Genomic DNA, 21,743 nt, shown 5'->3' with positions numbered 1-21,743 from the left:
TGTTTCAGGAGCTCTGTGAGTGGCTATCTAGGCTATGTCTAGCTTGGAACAGAGGAAACTTGGATGTGTCCAGTCTGTAATGCCTCTAATGCAGCATGACTCTCTTTGCTTCCATTCCTGCTGTCTTTCTTGCTGCTCTGTCTGCATGGCAGTGCTGAGGAGCTGATGACTTCATCTCTCTCTGGAGTAGTGGATCAATACATATGATGATAAGGCAAAGGTTTTCCTTTGTAACCCTGACCGTGAGTCATCTACATTGTGTACTACTCACACTAAGAGACTTCTCTTCTCATGCTTACAATTCTAAATTGTCTGTGCACAACAATTATTGTCCATTAGAGTTGATTCTGGGTAGCTGTAACTCGCCATTTTTAAATGTTGTTTTCCTGGTATTTAGTAACAGTGAAATGGAAATGTGCCTGGTGTAGTTAATTTGCATGTGTTGTTAGTTGTGGGAAGTTTGAGACAGGTTTGCACAACTGAGATTCTTTAAAATATTTAGAGGTGTGTAAGCTGCATGAAAAGATCTTGTGACTACAGCTGTGTTAGCACAGTGATACAGTGGCTGAACAGCAGCTCTTCCTTACTAGTGGAATGAATTTTTGGCATGCTGTAGAGCAAGGGATTGATGCAGAACAAGGTGCTCACCTGTCTCAGAAGGTTTTAGTTGACTGTAGTAAAAATAGTGAAGTTTTTTGATTGTGAAACGTCAGGTGATTATTTTTTTCATAGGCAAATACAGATGTTACTGAACATCAGTGCGTCTGAGATGTTAATAGTTTTTCAGGTCTGGATTTAGCATAAAAAAAGCTGTTCTATCAGTTGCTTGTGTAAAATACTTGAATCCAGTGATCAGTGGCATGTTTCTAACATGTCATCTAGAAGATACATTCACTCACTTAATGGCTCCACAAAGTGTCATTAGGACCTTGAGAAGCAGAAAAGTAGGAAGGAAGGGGAATATACCTGAGGTTGGTAATTAGTGCCATCCCAATTGGTAAGACGTTGATTTTCAGCAAGGATGATATGAAGGGTTTCTTCAGGTAACACTTTGAGAAAGTCCTTACATGAAATGATGTCTTTGGCTTATTGAAACCTCTTGAATTAAGATGGGTTTCTAGTCTATGCAAAAGGGAAAAAGATGCAATGAAATACTTAGTTGAAGAAGAAACCTTACTAATTTGATTTAAGGGGAAATGCTGGTTGAGGCTTGAATTGCAAAAGCACAGTCTGGCAGCTGTGCTGACTGAAAATAAGTTATTCTTCTGTGTAGGTCCACGGTTATGACAAAACATGTTCTTGATTGTTTCCTGCATACAGGACGGGGTGACATTCAGCCCCAGTTGGATAGTGCTCTGCAAGATGTCAATGACAAGTACCTGCTGCTTGAAGAAACTGAGAAACAAGCTGTCAGAAAAGCTCTCATCGAGGAGCGTGGTCGATTCTGTACTTTCATCTCGATGCTGCGGCCTGTGATAGTAAGAGCTCTCCATTTAAAGTTGATACAATGCACAAATGGGATGTGTCCAATAACCTCTAGAAAGATAAAGTTCAGTCTGCATCTCTAGCTGGCAAATAGTGCGAGTTGGGCACTTACTTGTAAGCACACAGAGTAATTCAGCAACTGAAGGTACTGGATGCCTTTAAGAAGACTAATGGGGAAATAGTGGGTGCAGATGCTTAGCAGAACTTGAGTTCCTTCTGCATATGAATTTGAGATGTTGACAATGAACAGTTTTTTCCGCTGCTTTTTTTCTCATCATCACATTTTAATATAAACCCTCCTTATTCCTACTCCAGTACTAGCTCTGATAAATGTTTTAAGACTTTCCCTGTGCTTATAGTGATGTTATCTGACAGCTTGCAGCCTGCTTCCATGCAGTTTTCTGGCAGCTCTTTTCCTCCAATGTGACAGTTTTTTCAGTTCATTGAAAGGGCTTCAATGTATTTTCCTAATCTCAGGTTGTCTGAAGCCCATCGATGAATCGTTTGTGGCTTTCTGCAAGCTTGATGCATTTCTGAAGGGCCTTCAGTGTATTAGGAAAATTTTATTCCTAGTGTTTGTTTACAGAGAGCATCCATCTCAACAAAAAATCATGGTGAGAGAGGTGGAAAGGTGATACCTGAACAGGTGGGGGTCAGTTGAAGACTGAGGGCCCAGGTCTAAGTACCAAAGTAGCAACAGCAATACTGTGGTAATTTATGGTGCTGGAATATTCTGAACCAGCTGTTGATATATCTTGAGCTAGGCTGAATCATAGATGTGCTAATGATCCACACCTGTATAGTGCCTTAATCTCAAAGTTTCCAAAAGCTAGCAGAAGTATGAGTTTAGCTTCTATTTATAAGAAGTTGAAGGTCCATTAGTGAGCATACAGAGAAGAGTTAAAATTAATCCAGATGTCACAGAAATGGTACTCTTTTTCTGGAACTGTCACATAAAGAAGGCTGAGATATCATCTCACTGATGAGAGGATTTCTGCGCCTCACAACATAGAGCAATCTTAAAAGAGTCATAGAATCATTAGAGTTGGGAGGGATCATTAAGGGCCATCTGGTCTGACTCCCCTGCAGTGAACAGGAATACCTACAGCTAAAGCAGGTTGCTCAGAGCCCCAGCCAGCCTGGCCTTGAATGTCTGCAAGGGCAGGGCCATCCTCCACATCTCTGGGCAACCTGTGCCAGTGCCTCACTACCATTATTTTAAGAAATGTTATATCCAGTCTAAATTATAGAACTCTAAATGAATGTTTCCTGCTCTCTTTCATAAGCAGTGATTGCTTAAGCAATAAGGAAGAAGCAGCTCCAGAGGGCATTCCTGCAGTCGTTGGGGAAAAAAAAGTGCATTGTGTTGTGGGTTAGATTTTTAAAACCAAGGCTGTGATTAGACTTCTTCTTTTGTCTTTTCAGGAAGAAGAAATATCAATGCTAGGAGAAATAACCCATTTACAGACCATATCAGATGACCTGAAAAGTCTCACCATGGATCCACACAAGTTGCCATCTTCAAGTGAACAGGTTAGTGTGGAAGATGTTTTTATTTCTAGCTTGTAAGTTCTCTGTGTGTTGTGAGAAATATTGACTGCTAGCACTTAGTGGCTTAACATTACATTGTGTAGATTCTTCTCTACAGCAATGCAGTTTTTAACATTAAGTAACTTTTAAAAAATTGGATTTGAAGTACCATCCAAGTGGTCCTGACCTATTTGGGGAGACCAGTGTGAAATGATAGTCAGCAAAAATATATGAAAACATAAGAAAATGAATGAAAATGCCCATTTTCTGCTGATGGTATTGAATGGGTGATGCCTCTTCATCCTGTCACGTCCCTGCCTATGTGTGATTACAAGATTGCTGAGATTAGATGTCTTGATGGAGCCTAACATTTGAACATTATTACATGCTGTCATTAAAATGCATAGAAAAATGTGTGTTGTTAAATGACTCCAAAAAAGATCTTTTAAATTCAGCCCTGCTGAACTCAGTTTTCTTGTCGTGCCTTAAAAGCCTTATCATTGACCTAAAAGTATAAAGGATGGAAGCTCTGTTGCTGGTGGATATTGGATCTTCAATTATTTTTTTTTAATGTGAGTTTTTAAATGCTTAAGCTGTTGCAGTATTTTTTTTTTAAAGAGAAAAAGAAAACCAGTAGCCTGCGATATGGATAAAATGAAACTCCAGTTTACTTTCTGAAGATTTTTTCTGTTCACATCTGAACTCTCTTTTTGTGATAGCAGTTCTAGTGTTAAAGAACTGTAGTTTCTGGAAACCGAGAGAGTTGGTTGTCCTCTGTGGGAACTGTAACATGCACAGTGTAATTCTAGCAGAAAAAATGTGTCAGTTGGTACTGAAATCTTGCAGTGGGGACAAATGTTGTGTGAACAGCAAGTGGTTTCTGCTAACAGAGGAAGAAAGATTTCCGTGTCTTTGATGCTGTTGATTATCTTTCATCAGGTAATTTTAGATTTGAAAGGTTCTGATTACAGCTGGTCTTACCAGACTCCTCCATCCTCTCCCAGTACCACCATGTCCAGAAAATCTAGTGTTTGCAGGTAAGTAGACTGGTAATATTAAATTTTAACCTGTTTGGGGGCAAAGAGATGCAAGTTCAAACTGTGGTATGGATTTGTATTCATACTTAAATAACTACTCTTAATGAAATAAATCCCTCATGGTCTTTATCCATGTAAGTATGTGACTGGGAATATTAAAAAGGATGGGCATCACTGAACAACTTTCAAGCTCAAGACAACTTGACAATGCTTTTGATTCAGTTCTCTTGAAGCCATTTCAGATCAAAGAGCAGACTGTACTAATTTAAGCTCTGAGATTGTTCGTTTATAATTTCCTTTTCTGTTTTTCATATAATGACTTTTTAGATTATTCTAAGTAGCTGTTACTAATCAGTAAGTTAACTGTTTAAAAAGGAAAAACATTCTTGGCAATTACGCTGTCAGTCTGGTAGAGGGAATGCTTTTTTTTATACAAATTGTTTTTTTTTTTACTGTTTAATGCTGTCTAATACTGTCCTGAAATATGTTGAAACACTGGGTTCTGTCTACGCTTTCTCTGTAAAACTGTTTTCTCTCATGAAACAGTTTATTAGCATGCTGCCCCTGTACCTGGCGTCTACATTTACTCTTTCCTTTTATTGAAAAGGAAGACATCCTATTGTGTATTCTGCTCTAACACCTTTGTAGCTGCTCTCAAATGATTACCTTTTAGTTTGCTTTATGAATAATGTACTACTGGTTCCCTGTGTATGAGCAAAGTTACCTATAGCATGTCAGAGCAAGTGAACACGACTTCTTTTATGTATCTGCTTGTCTCTGCATGCAGATATATATAAAAAAAAATCCTTCAATACTTTTATATATATATGAAAACATGCATATTTAGAGCAATGAGCACAGGCTTATAGATGCAATATCCTGAAGCTATAAAAGAAAATGGCTGAAAATCCATCATCTGTTCCTAATCAATCTAATTTTTTGTGGTAAAAACTATATAGTCACTACTGTGTATGGGTGAAATATAGCAGAGCTCCTCTTCCTGTGCTGCCGGCTGACTTGTCCATCTTATGTGTACGTGAGATTTATTAACAGGTGCAGTACAGTGCTGGCCCATGTATAGTTCAGACCCATCTCCTTAGCTAGGCAGCAGATGCCTGTCAGTGAAGATAGGAATATGCCTTCAGAGTGATGCATGCTGCTAGTCCTGCTTAGCCACCCCAGCAGGAAACTTTAGCTGCTCCCATGTTTTGACTGGCATATCATTGCTGTTCTTCATGAGTACTGGAGACTAAAAATCAATCTTCTTGGTTGAAATGTTTTTTTTTTGTGTTTTTCTTTTTAATGGATATTAATTTGGATTATTAATTTTCTGATGATCTTTCTTAAAGCTGCATATCTGGAGACAGGACTTCACTCAATAAACCATTACATGCTTTTATTCCTGACAGAAAGCATTCATGTGTGAGAAACTTGTCTCAGACACTCTGAATGTGGGGTTTTGGTAATGCTGTCAAAAATCTCATATGCTGGCCACTGGCTGACCCAAAAACTGCATGTCAAGATGCAGACTTGTAGATGAACCATGATGCCTTTGGACCCTCTGCTAGAGATTTCTCTGAAAATTTGGTCCCTGGTGCAGTAGAAGAGAGATGTCAGCAAGCTTATTTGCTCATGAGTGTAAAGGCCAGCAGGCGTGTAGCACCCCCTTCATCCATAACCTAACTCGAACTGCTAGTGGTTACAGAATGTTATTTAAGTAAAATTCCAGGTAAAATGCCATTTTCTCTCTGGTCACAAGGGATACTGCAGCTGCTTATGGTTCTTTACTGATATATATGTGCATATATATATATACATTTAAATTTATTTTGTCAACATTTTTTCTTTTCCGGTTTATGCTGCCTGTTGCTAGAGACATGTGGAATGTTAATTGTACTGTATACGGGTCTCTCCCCACCCCACCCTTGTGTCTTTTCCTCTCCCCTTTCCTTTCTCTGTTCCTTTTGTCTCTCACAGCAGTCTGAACAGCGTTAACAGTAGTGATTCCCGGTCCAGTGGCTCGCACTCGCACTCACCTAGTTCACACTATCGCTATCGCAGCTCCAATCTGCCTCAGCAGGCACCCATGAGGCTGTCCAGTGTGTCCTCCCATGATTCTGGATTCATGTCCCAGGATGCTTTCCAGTCCAAATCGCCATCCCCTATGCCACCAGAAGCACCTAACCAGGTACGTGCAAGCATGAGAACAAAAAAAAAATGAGTGCAAGCTGGACTCTGTTGCTTGGCTCACCTTTCACGAAAGGATATGATGTAATTTTGGGGTACCCTGAAGTCAGATTGATCCCTGAGGATTTGTCTGACTGCACTTCATCCATCTAAAAGTTGGGCCTCTGTTTGGAGTGATATGGACTGCTGTTGCAGCTGGCAGTGGAGAAAGGGATGAGTCGCTCTCAGGGGATGCGGTTTTTGCTCTGGCCCTGAAGGGAGCCTGGATGCCTAACTTTCAGATGGGTACAGAGGAGAAAGAGTAAGAAATCCCTCTGCAGAAAGGAGTAAATACTCACGTTACCCACTGAGGTTACCAATTAATATCCTGTGCTGATTGCAACTTGTTAATATCTGATGGCTGTTTATTTTTTAATGGACAAATATTAATGCCAGAAAAGCCTTCTGACAGCCATTGTATTGATACTGGTGGCTTTGGCAACAAGGATACTGTTTTTTTCCCACCAAATGGGCCCCTACAAAGGGCCTGGAATACTCAAGGTCAAAATACTATTAGCAACATCATAGGAGGCTTTAGTTTTGTCATTTTTGATGACATCCCTTTTCTGTAGATAGGCTTACATTTAGCAGATAGCTCTCCCAGTGAAATTTTTAGGGTATCATCAACAACAGCACTGGTTCATGTAGGCCTGGGGCATATTCCTGAGGGAAGCTCAGGATTTTTCTTTCAGTATACTTAACTCTTTCATTTAATGAAAATGCTTTGTTTTCAAATGAATACATCTGCAGCTGTCCCCAGTTTGGACACATCAGCATTGTTTTTATAGATGACAACCTGAAGAACTTTGTGCACACTAATAAAATGAATGTTTTGTTTAGATTGGCTATGGCTAACCTAAGTGAAATGCAAAAAAGTAAATGAGCAATAATAAAGTAAACTGGAATAGTAACAAGGTAAGGAAGTTGACTTTTAAGATACATACATTGGTTATACATGCTAGCATCATCTTTAATTTTCATAGTATCCACTGCACCTGCATAAAAGGGTGGTAATCTACATGACGGTGCTGTGTTTGCTGATGAGGATGTAACTTTGCAATTGCCCTTAGCATGGAAAAAACCCAACACCTCTCTTTGCAAGTTCCCCTGTTAAAAAGGGAGAGAACTTAGGCCGGTATCAGCTGGCAGAACATCCTGAAAGTCGATGGAGTCACGCTGATCTACACCAGCTAAGTTCATACGCTTTCACTTCATTTTAGAAACTATCCATAAAGTTGCAAACTGATCCAAGCATCACTTGAGCTATTCATGAGCTGTAGAAGGCTGCAGCAGTGTGGCGTTGACTTGACAAGTGTAGTGTGTTGGTATAACAAATAGGTGTGTGCTCTGTGTGTCTCTAGTTCTGTATACCTTTACGCAGAGGAAAAGGTAACAGATCATTGCCTGGCCGCTTCATCTCTGCTTAAGTGTCTCGCTTTGTATGTTCAGCACTAAGTAAAATGTGTGTGTTGTGCTGACAGATAATTGTGATCGTGAGCTTACTGAGAAGCTGTTCAGTTTACAGCGTTATTTCGTGTTGTGTGTCTCTAACCAACTGACAGAACTTCCTTTTGGGATTGTGCTTTGAGGCTGGGTGGTGGGTGGGAGGAGCAGTGGTAGCGGCTGCTGACTGTTTCTGAAACACTGATGTCATTGTTTCTGGTAGTGACACTGAGGAAGCAGAAAAGCAAGCTCTGGGATCAACGAAGGAAATTAAGAACCATTTATTTTGCGCAGGTGGACACTTTGCTGATGCTTGCTAGCTACATGCTGTGGCATCTGCTAGCAGCAGTAGTTTTTAGGGCAACAAGGCCTGTTTTCTTTTAATAATGGATTTTAAAAGACAGTAGAAAGGAGCCACGTAAAATCCCTGAATTACAGGAATCGGACTGTGTGAGCTACATGAAGCTTTTATGCTCTCACCTACACTGAAAATTAATCTGAGTTCATTCAAAATAACGATAAAGGATAAAATCTGAAAGAAGAAATAAGCAGGGATTTGAACAAGACACAGCCTGTGCCAGAGGAGAGATGACTGTCAAAATGAACAGGCCTACAGTTGCTGACTAGTCTTTACAGTTATCATATTCTGCATAGAAAGAAAGAAAAGGAGTGATTATTCTCTTTAATTGAGTATGCAGTATTCCCCAATATTCTCTGCAGAATTATTCTTGACATGACTGGGAGTAAAAGTGTTAGCCTCTAACAGATAGCTGTGCATTTAGAAGGGGCTCTTCCAAAATGCTTCATCAAGCAAGTGCAGCTGGGTGAAAAGCATTGCAGATCTCTTTCTGCAGGTGAAAGGTTTCTCTAAATGCCAGATGTGAGGTCACCCTTGGTCAGCGTTGCCCTTTGCATGTACTGAAATCACGTAAAGCCCTTGGAAGATCTTCTGGGAGGAGATTATGAATGAGAGTCCAGCATGATTGGTGCTGTTTGACCACTTGTGCCCTGTGCAGCAGTCAAGTTGAGGATCTGGGATGAGGTGGCACGGTGATGCTGCCGTTAAGTCTGTGTTAAGGGGATGACAGTGGAAGGTTGGGCTTGGAGTGAGCACACACAGTGATTTTCATCAGGTAGAAAGTGATTATGGAGCTGGATTTTAGAGGCTGCTAATGACTTGATAGAAGTGAAAGCGAGGGGAGAGAAAGAAGCAGATTAAAGAGGAGGGGAGAAAAGCAACAAACTGTTCATGTAGTCAGACAGCAGAGAACTAAGTCTTTCTTGTTGGAATACTCTGGAAATCATTTTCACTTAACAGTAAGGTAGAGGGAAACCAGAGGTGAACTTGCTTCTGTGTGACAGCTAGTAAGATTCTACTTTTGAGGATATTTCATTACTTGAAATAGCTTGAATGTGGAACACTGTGCAACTACTCAGTTGTCCATGTAAATTACCATATGTTCCTAGATTGAACCATTAAAAAATGTTATAGAAATAAATGCATCTATCAGTTTCACCAGGCACTTGTTTTTCCTAAACATCATTTTTCAAAATTAAGTTTCTCAAGGGTTTGTCCCTAGCTAGGAAGGAGAAGTGAGTAGTGCCTCTGGAAATGAGACAGGCCAAGGAGGTGACCTTGAGTCCCCGTGCTTAGCTTTCAGAAATGTAGCTGATGTGTCTTTTACTGATTGCAGAGAGACATCGGGCCAGGCTCTTCATGAGAGTTTGGTCTCCTGGGAAACTCTTGCCTAGGAGCAGTCTAGTACAGGAGGAAGGGAAGGGTTAAGAAAGCAATGCTGTGTTTGGATGGAGAGCATAGCAAACAAAGGACGCAAATAATCCAAGAACTTGGAAGGGTGTGTTTGAGACTAGATACCATGCTGCACATATATAATGTACAGGGATGCTTGTTGCTGTGCAGAGCAGTTTTAACTTTCTGCTGGTACAGTTAACATCAGGGTTTTTCTGAGAAGAGGTGGTTTGGGAGCTGAGCAGAACCACCATTATCACAGCTGTGGGAACAAAATAACCTCCTGGGATTAAAGTAGCTATAATGAAAGAACTAATTTTAAAAACCATTCAAATTAAGCAATCATTTTTAAGAGGGATAAACTAAAATCAACTGAAAAAAGCAACCCAGGATCACATTGCTCACTCCAGGGGATGTGAAGCAGAACTGCTCAGCCCCGTGTTGCCTGTGTGTGTGGAGACCTTTTGCCCAACCAGTAACCGTGCAGTTTCTGTTCTCAGCCACTTATGTACTTTCTGCTAAAGAATGAAGGGTGGTCTGTGCTTCCCACAGTCAGATCCTCTCAGCCAATCAGGACTGCTTCTGCAGTCTGATCCAGGCAGCATTTTGCCTGTACCCACTTTTTTTCTCTACGCTTTTCCCTCAGGAGCTCAGTATTCTTCCATCCCCATCAATTTCTCGCTGACTGAATCCTTTTTTAGCAAGACATGAAGCTTCCTGTTCTATGTTGGGAATTTCTCAAGATGAAGAGATCCAGTTCCCCTACCACCACATCTTGCATTTCCTTCAACTATCAGGGTGTTTACCCCATGACGTTTTGGCTAATCCTGTGTCTCACTTTGCCTTTTAAGTGACCACACTGAGTTTGGTGTGAGAGTCTTCCTTCTGCCTTTCTTTCACCTTGGAATCACTTCAATTCAAAAGTTCACCATTTCCAATCATATCTGCCACATAAGTTGAACAAATCTTTGCATCTTCAGGACTAGTATTTTTAATGTTTTTCCATCTGCTGACCACAAGGAGCTATATTGCTAACGAAGCACATTTATGACCCATTTTTATCACTGTTTTAACATAATCTCCTTAAACTTCTGGCTTGTGAATAAGAATACTGTATTGTGTGTAAACTTCAAATTCTCCCTTCAGTGGGTCATACGGAGAAACCAACAACACAGCATGTGGAACTCACGTCCTTTCCTGTCCATCCTGTCATGTGCAGTGTACTCAGATCCAAAACAGTCTTCCAACAGTTCTTTTGGGTCATAAGCATGATGTTTCAGAAGATGCTCTCTGAAATACTGTTCTCAGCTTTATTTTTTCCTGACCCCTGTATAACACTGGTAGTATAGGTGTTCTCATGGTGAGCAATCTCGATCAGCTTCTTTTGCTGAGCAGCCTAGGACTTGGAGATTTACTTTAAAAACTGATTTTAAGAACATTAAAAATAGGCTATCGCCATCTAATGCACCATAGTTATGTTTGAAGGTGGAATCATCTGCAACTGATGCTTGTTAATGTTCTTATTTTCAGAAATATTTCACCTATAAAAGATGTTGCTTTCAATCAAGAATGTAGCAGGTTACACAGAGAGTCAAACCACTGTGTCAATCGAGTGCCCCATGGCATACTTCTCACTTTTCTCCTTCTGAGCCATAAACACTCTTGGTTCTTCTGTTCTTATATTCATCTCAACACTCTGAGGTGAAGTTTTGAGCTGAAAGGGCGTCATACCACCCTTTGAATACCAGCCTGTGTGCTGATCCCACAGGTACCTAAATACACTTGCCACGACGCATGCAGATCTGATCTGATGCCAGCACAAAGTAGGGTGTGCATTATTTGTAAAAAATAATCCTCTACGTTACATGCTTTCTTTTTGCCTTTTTTTTTTTTTTTAGCAGCCTTTGCAAAGTTTTACAGCCCTTACTTAAATCTGCAGTTCACTAAAAATTCCAGGATGCTTTTCAGCAGCCCTGGTAGTCTGCACCAAAATCCTTACAACAGCAGTGTTCTGTCTTGGGAGATTGGCATCTCCTTTTACGTAGGCAGCTAGCAATACATACATTCTTTATATGTAGGTTCTAGTAAGCATAGAGCCAACTTCTGGGAGTCAGCCCTGGTGATTGTTCTGCAGTGCCTCTCATTCAGGTACCATCTTATTGCAGGCTCACCCCAAGCTTTCTTCCTAGGTTCTATTTCAATTGAGATTTCCTTCCCTGTTCAGAATGTTGTTTGTTGAAAACTGAGGTGCTGCCACACAAGCTTGTATACAAGAACACGTTTCTGGATTCCTTCCCATTCTCTTTGGTGTGACAAAATATTGGTAATATCCTTAGATAGGTTTTCTTCACAGGTTTTGGACTACAGAAGGATGAATTATTCTTGCCAGTGTTGGATTTCCTGGCAGCGAACAGAGCTCAGGGCTATCCTGATCTCTTTTCTGGTGTCTTTGACCATTTCAGAGCCCTTGGTTCTGTATGCACCCTTGGACCTGTATGCACATCCCTACTGATGGTGCTGCTGATTGCAGTTAGTAAAACGTTCCACATGCTTGTTCACCTTGGAGTAAAGCCTGTCTGTAGGTGCATCACCTGCTTTTGTCGAGGTGTTCCAGCAGTGAATGCACTGAAAAGTGACAGACGTTCCTTGTAAGAAGCTGAGTGTTTGAGCTGTTTATTGGACATTCAGTGTCCTGCGTTTTCCTTCCCTCTCTGTCCAAGCCCCTGATATTTTCCATCTCTGCTGATAAGAGGAAGCAGCTGGCAAGCACGTGCCACCATTTATGCACTTAACAGAGTACATGCCCCTTCCTTTTGACTGTTGGGCAGAATAGCTTGAGTCAGTGCTCTGGGTGTATGCATACTCCCCACAGAGGCACATGCATACAGACTTTGGAAACGTCCAGTTTGGTAAGTATTCCTTCTTTCTCTATTCTATAATATTGGAACTCAGATGAACTTTTCACAAGCACTGTTGCGGGTCAGAAAATCTGAGAACTTGTGAATGTGACATTTGCTGCTTCATGTTTTCAATCTAAACTTTGTCTTTCAAGTACTGACAATCTGCTTTTCTGTATGAATCAGTTGTCTTGGTAAATTGCATGGTTGGACCATCGGTCCATTCAGCTTCTTGTTCTGAGACAGCTAACAGAATTGAGATGCTGAGATGTAATGAGGGGTTGAGACCGATCCCTCATTCTCAAGCAGTGTGGCAAGTTCTCTCACTAAGCTGTTGGCTTGTTTTGGTGTAGATTTCCTGAACATTAGCAATGGTTTTGAGCAGTTTCTAATTGTTTATTTAAACCCTAACCCTCTGCTTCTCTCATCCTTCCCTTTCTCCTCTGTGTGTCTTTGTTTATGTGCTTTTTGTCTCTTTTTTGTTTGTATTTTTTTTCTTTTTGATGGCTTGTGTATCCTTTCCCTGCGTTGTGGTGCTGTTTTACGCTGCAGAATTCGTCCAGCTCTGCCTCTTCTGAAGCCTCTGAAACCTGCCAGTCAGTGAGCGAGTGCAGTTCCCCCACCTCAGTCAGCTCAGGCTCCACCATGGGGGCTTGGGCCTCCACAGATAAGGTGAAGAACTTCATCTCCAAGACATACAAACCTGCTAGCTTATTATCCAAACCCAGCAACTTTTGGACAAAAAAATGTGCATGGGACACAGCCAGGATCTTCTCTGAAAAGATGAGAATAGGAACTACTGCACACTCCCTTAAAATTGAATCTCTTTGAATGGACCACAGTGACACCTTAAAAGGAGTGCTAGAGGGACACTACAAATTGGCCATTCTGCAGAGTCACGTTCTAAGAAAATCTCAGTGTCCACCTTTTCTGTTTAAAGAGACTGTGGAATGCTGCCCAAACCAGCTGGTTGCCTGACAGAGGGCATCTTGGCCAGGTTTTACCATTGGTGGCTTCTCCTCTCTCTCCCATTAGATAGCATGTGTTATGCCAAGCAATTGGGGTGCGTTTCTGAACAAAACAAAAAGAAATACAAAACACTGTGCCAGAATGTGGTTGGAGTAAATTTTGGGGGTTACCCTCAGAACCAGAGGAGGAAGTGAGCATGGTGTCCATTCTCATCTGGTAAATCCTTGCTGTTGGGTTTTTTCTTTTTTTCCCCTTCCATGTCATCACACGGCCAGATCATGTCATTTTCAAAGGCAGTATGCTTTTCCTTTCTGTCCACCTACATAGATTAAATGCCACCAATGCAAATGCCTTCAGTATTGGAAATGTTTTGTTTTTATGCCTGCAGACTAACTAAATTGCCAAAGCTTGTCCCAGTGTGCCACTTTCATGGACAGAAGGCAATGCTGCTTAGCCTGGAGACAATGACTGCTAGATTGGTGTCTGAAATTTGTTATGCCGAGTAACAATTTTCAAGCAATCTCAGTTCTGAACCAAGCATTGTATCAATTTTCTGTTGTTTATTTGTGGCAAAGCTAAGATCTATTTTTTTTTTTTAATTATTTTAAGATACAGTTTTTTCCCTAGAGTGTCAGAGTCACAGTGTATTTTCGTATTCATTCTGTTTATATTAATTTCTCTGTTTTTGTTTGTTTATTTGTTTCGTTTCCAGTTGTCTAATGGGTTTTATCACTGTAGTTTATCAAGTGACCCATCCGTAGCTTCAGTTGGTGCAGGTCCTTTCCCTCATTTCCCGCCTGTCTCCCGCGCGTGGACTCGGGCTCCCTCAGCCCTCCTTCCAGACTACGTTCATTATTACACCATTGGGCCAGGCATGTTACCATCATCTAAGATCCCTAGCTGGAAGGTTTGTGTTCCTTTTGTTGTGGCAGTCCTCACCTCCTCATACTGAGTGTGCGCACAGCGGGTGTTGCTACCTTTCAATCCCTGTAATTACTGTTGATTTGCTTTGTTGAAAATGGCTCTGAATGGGCACTGCATGGTGATAATCAAGTACTGAATATTTCTGAATGACCTTGTCAGTTCTGACACTTTCTAAAACACATTAAGTAAAACGTATTAAGGCTGATAGCAGCGAGGTAAGAAGGAATAGTTTAGCGCTGGAACAAATGTGGCGTTGTTGAAAGCACTCTGGGCTCCATTCAGCAAGTTGAGAGCGTGTTGAGTATCCTCAAAGCTCTCAGTTGGGCAGAGAAGTGCAGGCTTGGCACCCAGCTTGTGTGGTGAAATCACTTGTGGAACAACGCAGTGTTCTCCTTGCAGTTGCTGGCCTTGGCCCCCAATAGGCCATAGGCAGCGTGCTCTTGTAGGTCTAGCTGGAGTGGGTTAAGAAGTGCTTGGCACCAGGTGAAGCCCAGCAGTGACTGCAGCTGCCTTAACTTTGCTGCCGCAGGCTGAAAGATCTCCCACAGCTTGTTCTGTTGTCTCGGGTGAGACCATCAAATCCGTCAGAGTGCAGCAGCTTCTATCAGTTGCCATAGCTGGATCTGCGAGGATCTCCCTCCACATCCAGATGTCTCTGCTTTGCCAGACCATGGACTTATCCCTGCCAGGCACTTCCCTATGGAGCAGTGCCCTGGAGCAGGGGAACCAGCTCTCCTGTCTGTTGCCCTGAAGTTTCACACTGCTGGAATGCAGCTGGTAGTGGCCACACAGGTCCTCTATGCCTGTGGATGCTTACATGATGCTACATACACACTGTGGGACCTTATTCTATGTGTAAATTGAGATGCCTTTTTGCAGACCTCTCACTTATCTCTCCAGCAGTTGGAGACAGACGTAAACACAGTGATCCCAGGGCTTCTGTGTCACTGGTTGTGTCTGTGCTAGAAGCTCTTTGCCGGTGCATTTTACAGCAAAATGCTTATAGCAGAGACACAGCTGTCTAGGCAAAGCACAGTTCTGTCTGGGTTAATAAAACTGTTAGTCTTCCTTCTGTACAGCTATTATTGTGAACCAGAATTCAGCCATTAAGTAAACTGAGAGATTGCTCAGAGTAATCTCTGATGTATCAAAAATCTGCTTAGGCTTAATTTTTTAAACTGTAGATATGTAAGAGCATATCAGAACTTGTGTACATCTAGCACTGCTGATAGGACCTTTATGTATAGTTTGTGTTGTGTGCCTCTGACTTTTGCACTCGAATTTCTGAAGATACAGGCTTTCACACAGGGGTATTTCATTTAGAGAAAACAGTAATTTTAAAATACTAAATAACTCCATTGAAGAAAGCTTAGGTAGAATAGGAAATTTAGGTTTCCTTTAATAAAGGAGATGGGTTTTGTAAGTGAAAAATTTAAAATATCATCAAGATCAATTAATGTATGGCCTTGTTCAGAAAGGCACATCCGGTTTGATACATCATCTGCAGCCTTAAAATCACCCTTTTGCACTGTTATATTTGTGCTTATAGCCCAATTACTCAGGAAAGCTATCACTAACAAGCACGTTTCCCTAGGACTGGGCCAAACCAGGCCCATACGATCAGCCAATGGTGAACACATTGCAGCGCCGGAAGGAGAAGCGCGAGCCAGATCTCAATGGCGGAGCTCAGAGCGGCCCACCTGTCCCAGCTGAGGAGGCCCAGAGACCTCGGAGCATGACGGTGTCGGCTGCCACAAGGGTGAGGCTCTAATACTGAATGTGCTTTTTGGTGCAAAGGAAATGGATGTGCCAGTTCCTGCCCATGTTTTGTTGACGTGCCTTATCTTGGCAAATACTGAACCAACAAGTGGGGCTGGTGTGGTGGCGGCTAAAAGCTGGTGAAGACTGACCAAACCTGTATGTAATGAATCTCCTTTCTGTGTGCAACCAGCAGGGTGAGGAAATGGAGCCCTGCGAGGAGCTGGCGCTCGCTCTGACAAGAGGTCTGCAGCTCGACACCCAGAGGAGCAGTCGGGATTCCCTGCAGTGCTCCAGCGGTTACAGCACCCAGACCACAACTCCGTGCTGTTCAGAAGACACGATCCCATCTCAAGGTACCCAGCCCTAAACTGATGTGCCATCCAAGAGCTATTCTCTTTCAAAGCCTTCCAGCCTGGTCCTCGTGCACTTGCCCCCCAGCAGTGAGGAGCTGTATTCCAGCAGCCGTCACTGGCTTTACAGTCAGCTTCAGGGAAGGGATGAACATTGCTATAACAAAGTTTCTGCCAGCCTGGAATGCAGCCTGGATTTTTTAGTTAAATAGAATTCTGGATTTCTGCATAGTGTGCTGAACACACTTATTTTCATGTACATTCCTAGAATGAGTTTTAGTTTAAGGATGCTACCAAGATAGAGTTTTAAAGGAAGTTCTGTATTTAGGTTTAATGAGGTAAGTGGAATGATGCTGGGATTGCACCAGCCATTTTGTGGTAGCAGTATCCTTTTCAAACTACTTTCTTATCAAAATTGTACTCATGAGCTTTGCTTTCTTGTTCTGTCCTGTGCTCTGATTCTGTTCTCATTTCTATTTTGTGACTTTTTATTTCCTACACAAACAGAAATGGCTGTAGCTGGAAAAAAGAATTTGTTGGAGACCTTCACTTGGGCAAACGGGAAGGTGCAGTAACGTGTTGGGCTTTGTGCCATCTCAGACCCAGCAGCAATCTGAGAGGGACTGAGTTTTGTGTTTACAGTACAGCAAACCATCTTGTTTGCTCAGCTGAGATCTGTGCAATCGCAGGGCGCCATGGGGCTTGCAGAGGGCCTAGCTTGGCTCAGCATTTACATGGAAAGAAGGGAACCCAGTGCAATTATTAAAGCTTAGATTGAGTTTTCAGAACTGGGATTTACTTTGTTTGCAAAATAATCAAATTTGCTGCCAAAATTAGTTGGTACGACATCCCCTGAGCCACCCATTGCCTATTCTAAAGCACACTTTTTAGTTGCTGACTCTTTTAAGCATTTGTATCTACAGGTGGTAGCATATGGTTTTTAGGATGCCGGTTTTGGAACCTTAACATTGGCAACAAACACTGAGTCTTTATTGCTTTATTAGTTCCTTTTAGAAAAGGTACTGAATGTGTACGGCTCTTGTTCTCTGTCTTGAGGGATGTGGGCAGGCTACAGATTTAGGGTGCCTGGCCTCAGCCACACAGTGTGAGAATCTTGGTCACCATGTTTCACACTTCTACCACGTAGAGGAGAGACCTACCTTCATTGGTGCTGGCCTCCAAGTTTGGTTACGTGCACACACACATACTTCGGAGTTAGTGACGTGACTCAGTAGTCTTCTCCAGTTTGTTTCTAACTGTGTCATTTGGCATCAGTTTCAGATTATGATTATTTCTCTGTGAGTGGTGACCAGGAGGCAGAACAACAAGAGTTTGACAAATCTTCCACCATCCCAAGAAACAGCGACATTAGTCAGTCCTATCGCAGAATGTTTCAGACCAAGCGTCCCGCTTCCACTGCAGGTCTGCCAACCACGCTCGGACCGGTCATCGTCACCCCCGGCGTCGCCACCATCAGGCGGACCCCCTCCACCAAACCTTCCGTCAGACGTGGCACCATAGGGGCGGGTCCGATCCCCATCAAGACGCCGGTGATCCCCGTCAAAACACCGACCGTCCCCGATATCCCGGGGGGGCTGCCGGGTGTCCTCGCTGGGACTGAAGAGTGTCCCGAGCAAAGTCCCGAGTCCCCAGCAGCGGGAGACGGCGGGCAGAGCGTCCCCAGCATGCCCTCCTCCTCATGGAGCGGACAAGCATCTGTCAACCCCCCGCCGTCAAGCCAGAAACTGGGCGCCGCCGACGAGCAGAGGCCGGCGGTTCCCGAGAGCGAGGGGGAGGAAAGCGAGCGGGACGGCGCGAGCAGCCTGGCGCCCGCGGGTCAGCAGGAGCTCGACCCCGGGGACCTCAGCCCTGGGGACGTCCCGCAAGGAGAAGACATGCTGAACGCCATCCGGCGCGGCGTCAAGCTGAAGAAGACGACCACCAATGATCGCTCGGCACCTCGTATTTCCTAGGAGCGAAGCAGCTGCCAGAGTACCAAGCCGCCGAGGAGGAACTGGGAGGAAAAGTAGTTTGTCTTATCCATTCCGATCCGTAATCAATGAATTTCTTAAGATCTTCGGTAACAGACGGTCTGCCAGTACTCTGATAGAGAAACCATGGTGAAAGAGCGTAGTAAGACATAATCTTCACTGGTGTTTTAATTTGTAAATAACAATGATTTGTTTCCACATTTTTTTGATCTAAGTTACACTTTTAATTTTTTCTGAAGGTGCCAAATCCCATTTACCTTTTTTATAACTCTTTGTAAAGTTTTAAATCATAGGAGAAAAAAAAAAATGTTGAGTAGTTTAACTTCAGCAAAGGGATTTAATGAGAATTTGGCTTTTTTTGCAAGCTTTTGTAGAGCGCCTTGTAATAGTGAGGTTAAAAAAGCAAACAGCGGGACTTATTGTAAAGTTTAAGTCGAGCAGTGAGGAACAGATCCTCATTCGAGTGTTAAAAAAGGAAGTTTGAAGAGCGGGACTAAAAATTGACAATGAAAGCAATATATAATGCAAGGAAGAAACCTGCAGTTGGTAGAGTATTTGGGTGTAGGGGGGGAGGGAGATGCCATCAAAATAGCAGATGCTGTTGCACAAAAGTAGCCTAGTAGGAGTAATTACTGGTAGCTTCATGGTAAATGCATCAGAATAAGCCATATTGGATTGCAGTGTTTTGTTTCCGTAGGGTGTTTTAAAGACTGTTGTTTTTCTTTTTGCCACATTTCTTTCTGACTGCACAGCACCAACTCTCAGTCACATGCATGCAGCCGTCACTGTGTAGGCTCAGTTCCTCTGCCCTCACCTTCTGTTCCACCCATCCTCTCACCGAGTACAAACAAGGACGACAGGCTGAAGGCAGTTACAAAGGTGACAACCATTCTAAACAGCAAGCAGGGAGTTCTTAGATATTATCAAAATGCCTTTTTCTGACCGTGCCCAGCAGGCTGGGCACCTTGGGAAGCCCAAATATTTTGAGAAAACACGTAAGGATTTGACAGGCGTAAGCAGCTTGTGGTCTACTAAACTGCAGATGTTCCTTTCCAATACAGGGGCTTGTTTTTCTTACCTTCTTTTAAATGGCAGTCAATTGGCTTTTCTTAAATACCAAAAAAAGGGGCTGAAGGGTTGGGGGGTGGGGAGATAACGCTGTTTTTATTTGATAATACCAGGAGTCTGACCACTGTATTCTCTTTTTTTGTACTTTAAGAAGTCTTGTTTTTTGGATCGCTGTTGATAGAATTATTCAGACTTGGGTTTTTCCTTAAAGTAAAAGTAAGTTCTTGCTGCAGTACCTGTTCTCTATAGCTGACAGAAATCTGCAGACCGCAGGGCGCTGCAGCTGCTGGGAGCACACAGCCCACGGGGCTGCAGTTGCCCACCCCCAGCTGAGCCACCCATGCACAGCAGGCTGCTGCAGCTGGGATCGCTGCCAGCTGCTCCAACAGGCAGCTTCCACCCAACGCCCTGCAGATTTCTCTTGGCTCTAGACTTGCTTCCACAACCTCTTATGCTTTAACACATAACTGCATTGGATGTGAACTTCTAGTAACTGTGTAGTCACTGTGTTCTATATAACATTTGACACTGCTGTGGTTGCTGACCTTTTTTTTTTTACTTTTTTTTTTCTTTTTTTGTTATGGCTTAAAAGCAAAAAAATAAAAAAGAAAAAGAAAAAAAGGCATGATTCTTAGAGAGTATTAAACCTTCCTTTCTTTGAAAAACAAGCTCCTTATTACAGAATATAATAAACGGTAGTGCCTGTGGTGTGGCCCACCAGCCCTGATCCAGTAGCTGATGCATTGTGCAAATGAGGCTTTGAGATGGTTTTTGCATAAACAAAAACTGCTAGGAGATAATCTCAGTAGTTAAAAGTGTTATTTAAACCTTTGAAATAAATGGATGTAACTGTACCCGAGTACAGCTTTTCACTTGTTTAGTTCTTAAACGTTAGCATCATCGGTAAAATTTAATATAAAATGTTGCCAAATTCAATGTAGAAAGAATGTGACAAAACACTTTGGATAGTTCTATTGTTTGTGTTTTTGCATATTGTAAAAGCAGTGTCACAGCTGAAAAATAAAATGTTTCTAATGGTAAATTATTGTGGTTTAGTTGCTAGTTTGTACTGAGAGTTGACCTCTCCCTGTGCAGTTTTTTGTTCTAAACTGGTATAAATAATTGCTGTAAGTGTGCCTCCCTTCTACATTGTAATGATTGCTTAAGCCTACGTTATAAATAAAGAACTGCCGGAAAACTTCTGTATTTCACTTCTTAAAGTCTTCCTGCTTGTAGGGTGCTGCTGTCACCCCCATATGCTTCCAGTGCCTCTGGGCGATGGAGGACTTGGATTTGTTCAGCCTTTAAATCATAGAACGGTTTGTTAAAGTTGGAAGAGACCACTAAGACAATCCAGTCCAACCGTCAGTGCTGCCATATGGAGTAGCCGTTGGGGTAAGGGGGGGCAGCCAGACCATCTCAGGGGTCTGCAGAAGTCAGGAGGGACTTCTTGCTCTGTCCTACAGCAACAACAAAGTGGTTGGATGACTGATTGGGATGGAGGGTGCAAAATCACACATGAAGTATTTCCTGTTTGCATCACTTCTTACATAGCTGGTTGATAAGCGAGCAAAACACAGGATTTGGGGGGGATAGCAAGGCACAGGGAGCAGGGTGTTTGTGAGCTGACATTTGCCCAAACAGAAGTGAAGGGTGTGTGTGTGTCTGCTGACTGCTCAGGTCAGACACTGAGCAGGGTTTCACCCCATGAGTTTGTATTCCTCGTGACTTTTGCCTGCATCTGTTTGTAGTCTTTTATACTCAGGCGAGTGCAAGTGGCCTCTAAAGCAAACTGGCACTTGTAACGTAGCCAAGTGACATTCTGGTATAGCAGAGCCTGTATTAAAAGCCCATAACCTTGGAATGCTCACTGTGTACAAACACCTGCACCAGTACCCAAGGGTGAAACAAAGCAGCTCTGTGCCCAGTAGGTGAACAGGTGAGAGATGAGTGATATGCTGAACTGCAGAGCTGAAGACGTTTAGTCCTTAATAAACAGTTGGAAACTTATACGAGCACAGTGAGTTAGGGAGGGCAGGCAGTAAGTCTTTGTTCTCCAGCAAGGTTAGAAAAACCCTCACTCCAAAAGCAGCCAAAAGCCATGTGTGTTGCTAGCATTACCTCAGAGCTCCAGCTATAAAACAAATGCCTGTATTTAACAGCACAGTCCAAGGTATCAGTCTGGTACAGGTTGCTCATTAATTTTTCATCCAGGCCCACTTCCCTCCCACCCCCTCCACAGTGGGAAATGGAGTCCAGCCTCAGTTGCTGTGTTCAGTTGCTTATAGCTGGAACTCATTCCCCAGTAAGTC

General features: G+C 42.6%; 1 protein-coding gene across 14 annotated transcripts in view; it reads left to right on the top strand.

The window, feature by feature from the left end:
• The window catches only part of MTSS1 (MTSS I-BAR domain containing 1), a 116,814-nt gene extending 97,173 nt beyond the window's left edge, over nucleotides 1-19,641 (top strand). For 3 of the 14 annotated variants that reach the window (XM_031591198.2, XM_090137973.1, XM_090137976.1), the window contains 9 exons: nucleotides 1,321-1,478; nucleotides 2,911-3,018; nucleotides 3,955-4,052; nucleotides 6,030-6,240; nucleotides 12,921-13,040; nucleotides 14,050-14,244; nucleotides 15,856-16,020; nucleotides 16,213-16,375; nucleotides 17,648-19,641. In XM_031591198.2, coding sequence (XP_031447058.2) covers nucleotides 1,321-1,478; nucleotides 2,911-3,018; nucleotides 3,955-4,052; nucleotides 6,030-6,240; nucleotides 12,921-13,040; nucleotides 14,050-14,244; nucleotides 15,856-16,020; nucleotides 16,213-16,375; nucleotides 17,648-18,345 — 1,916 coding nt within the window. In that variant the 3' untranslated portion in view covers nucleotides 18,346-19,641. The remainder of the gene's footprint in view (nucleotides 1-1,320; nucleotides 1,479-2,910; nucleotides 3,019-3,954; nucleotides 4,053-6,029; nucleotides 6,241-12,920; nucleotides 13,041-14,049; nucleotides 14,245-15,855; nucleotides 16,021-16,212; nucleotides 16,376-17,647) is intronic. The other 11 variants (XM_031591202.2, XM_031591200.2, XM_090137969.1 and 8 more) reach the window with 11 other exon arrangements.
• Nucleotides 19,642-21,743: the final 2,102 nt, after the last annotated feature.

Source organism: Phasianus colchicus, chromosome 3 (genome assembly GCF_987193195.1).
Source record: "Phasianus colchicus chromosome 3, bPhaCol1.hap1.1, whole genome shotgun sequence".
Classification (NCBI taxonomy): domain Eukaryota; kingdom Metazoa; phylum Chordata; class Aves; order Galliformes; family Phasianidae; genus Phasianus; species Phasianus colchicus.
Note: the sequence above shows the minus strand (reverse complement) of the source record. Positions and strands in the feature narration are given on the sequence as shown.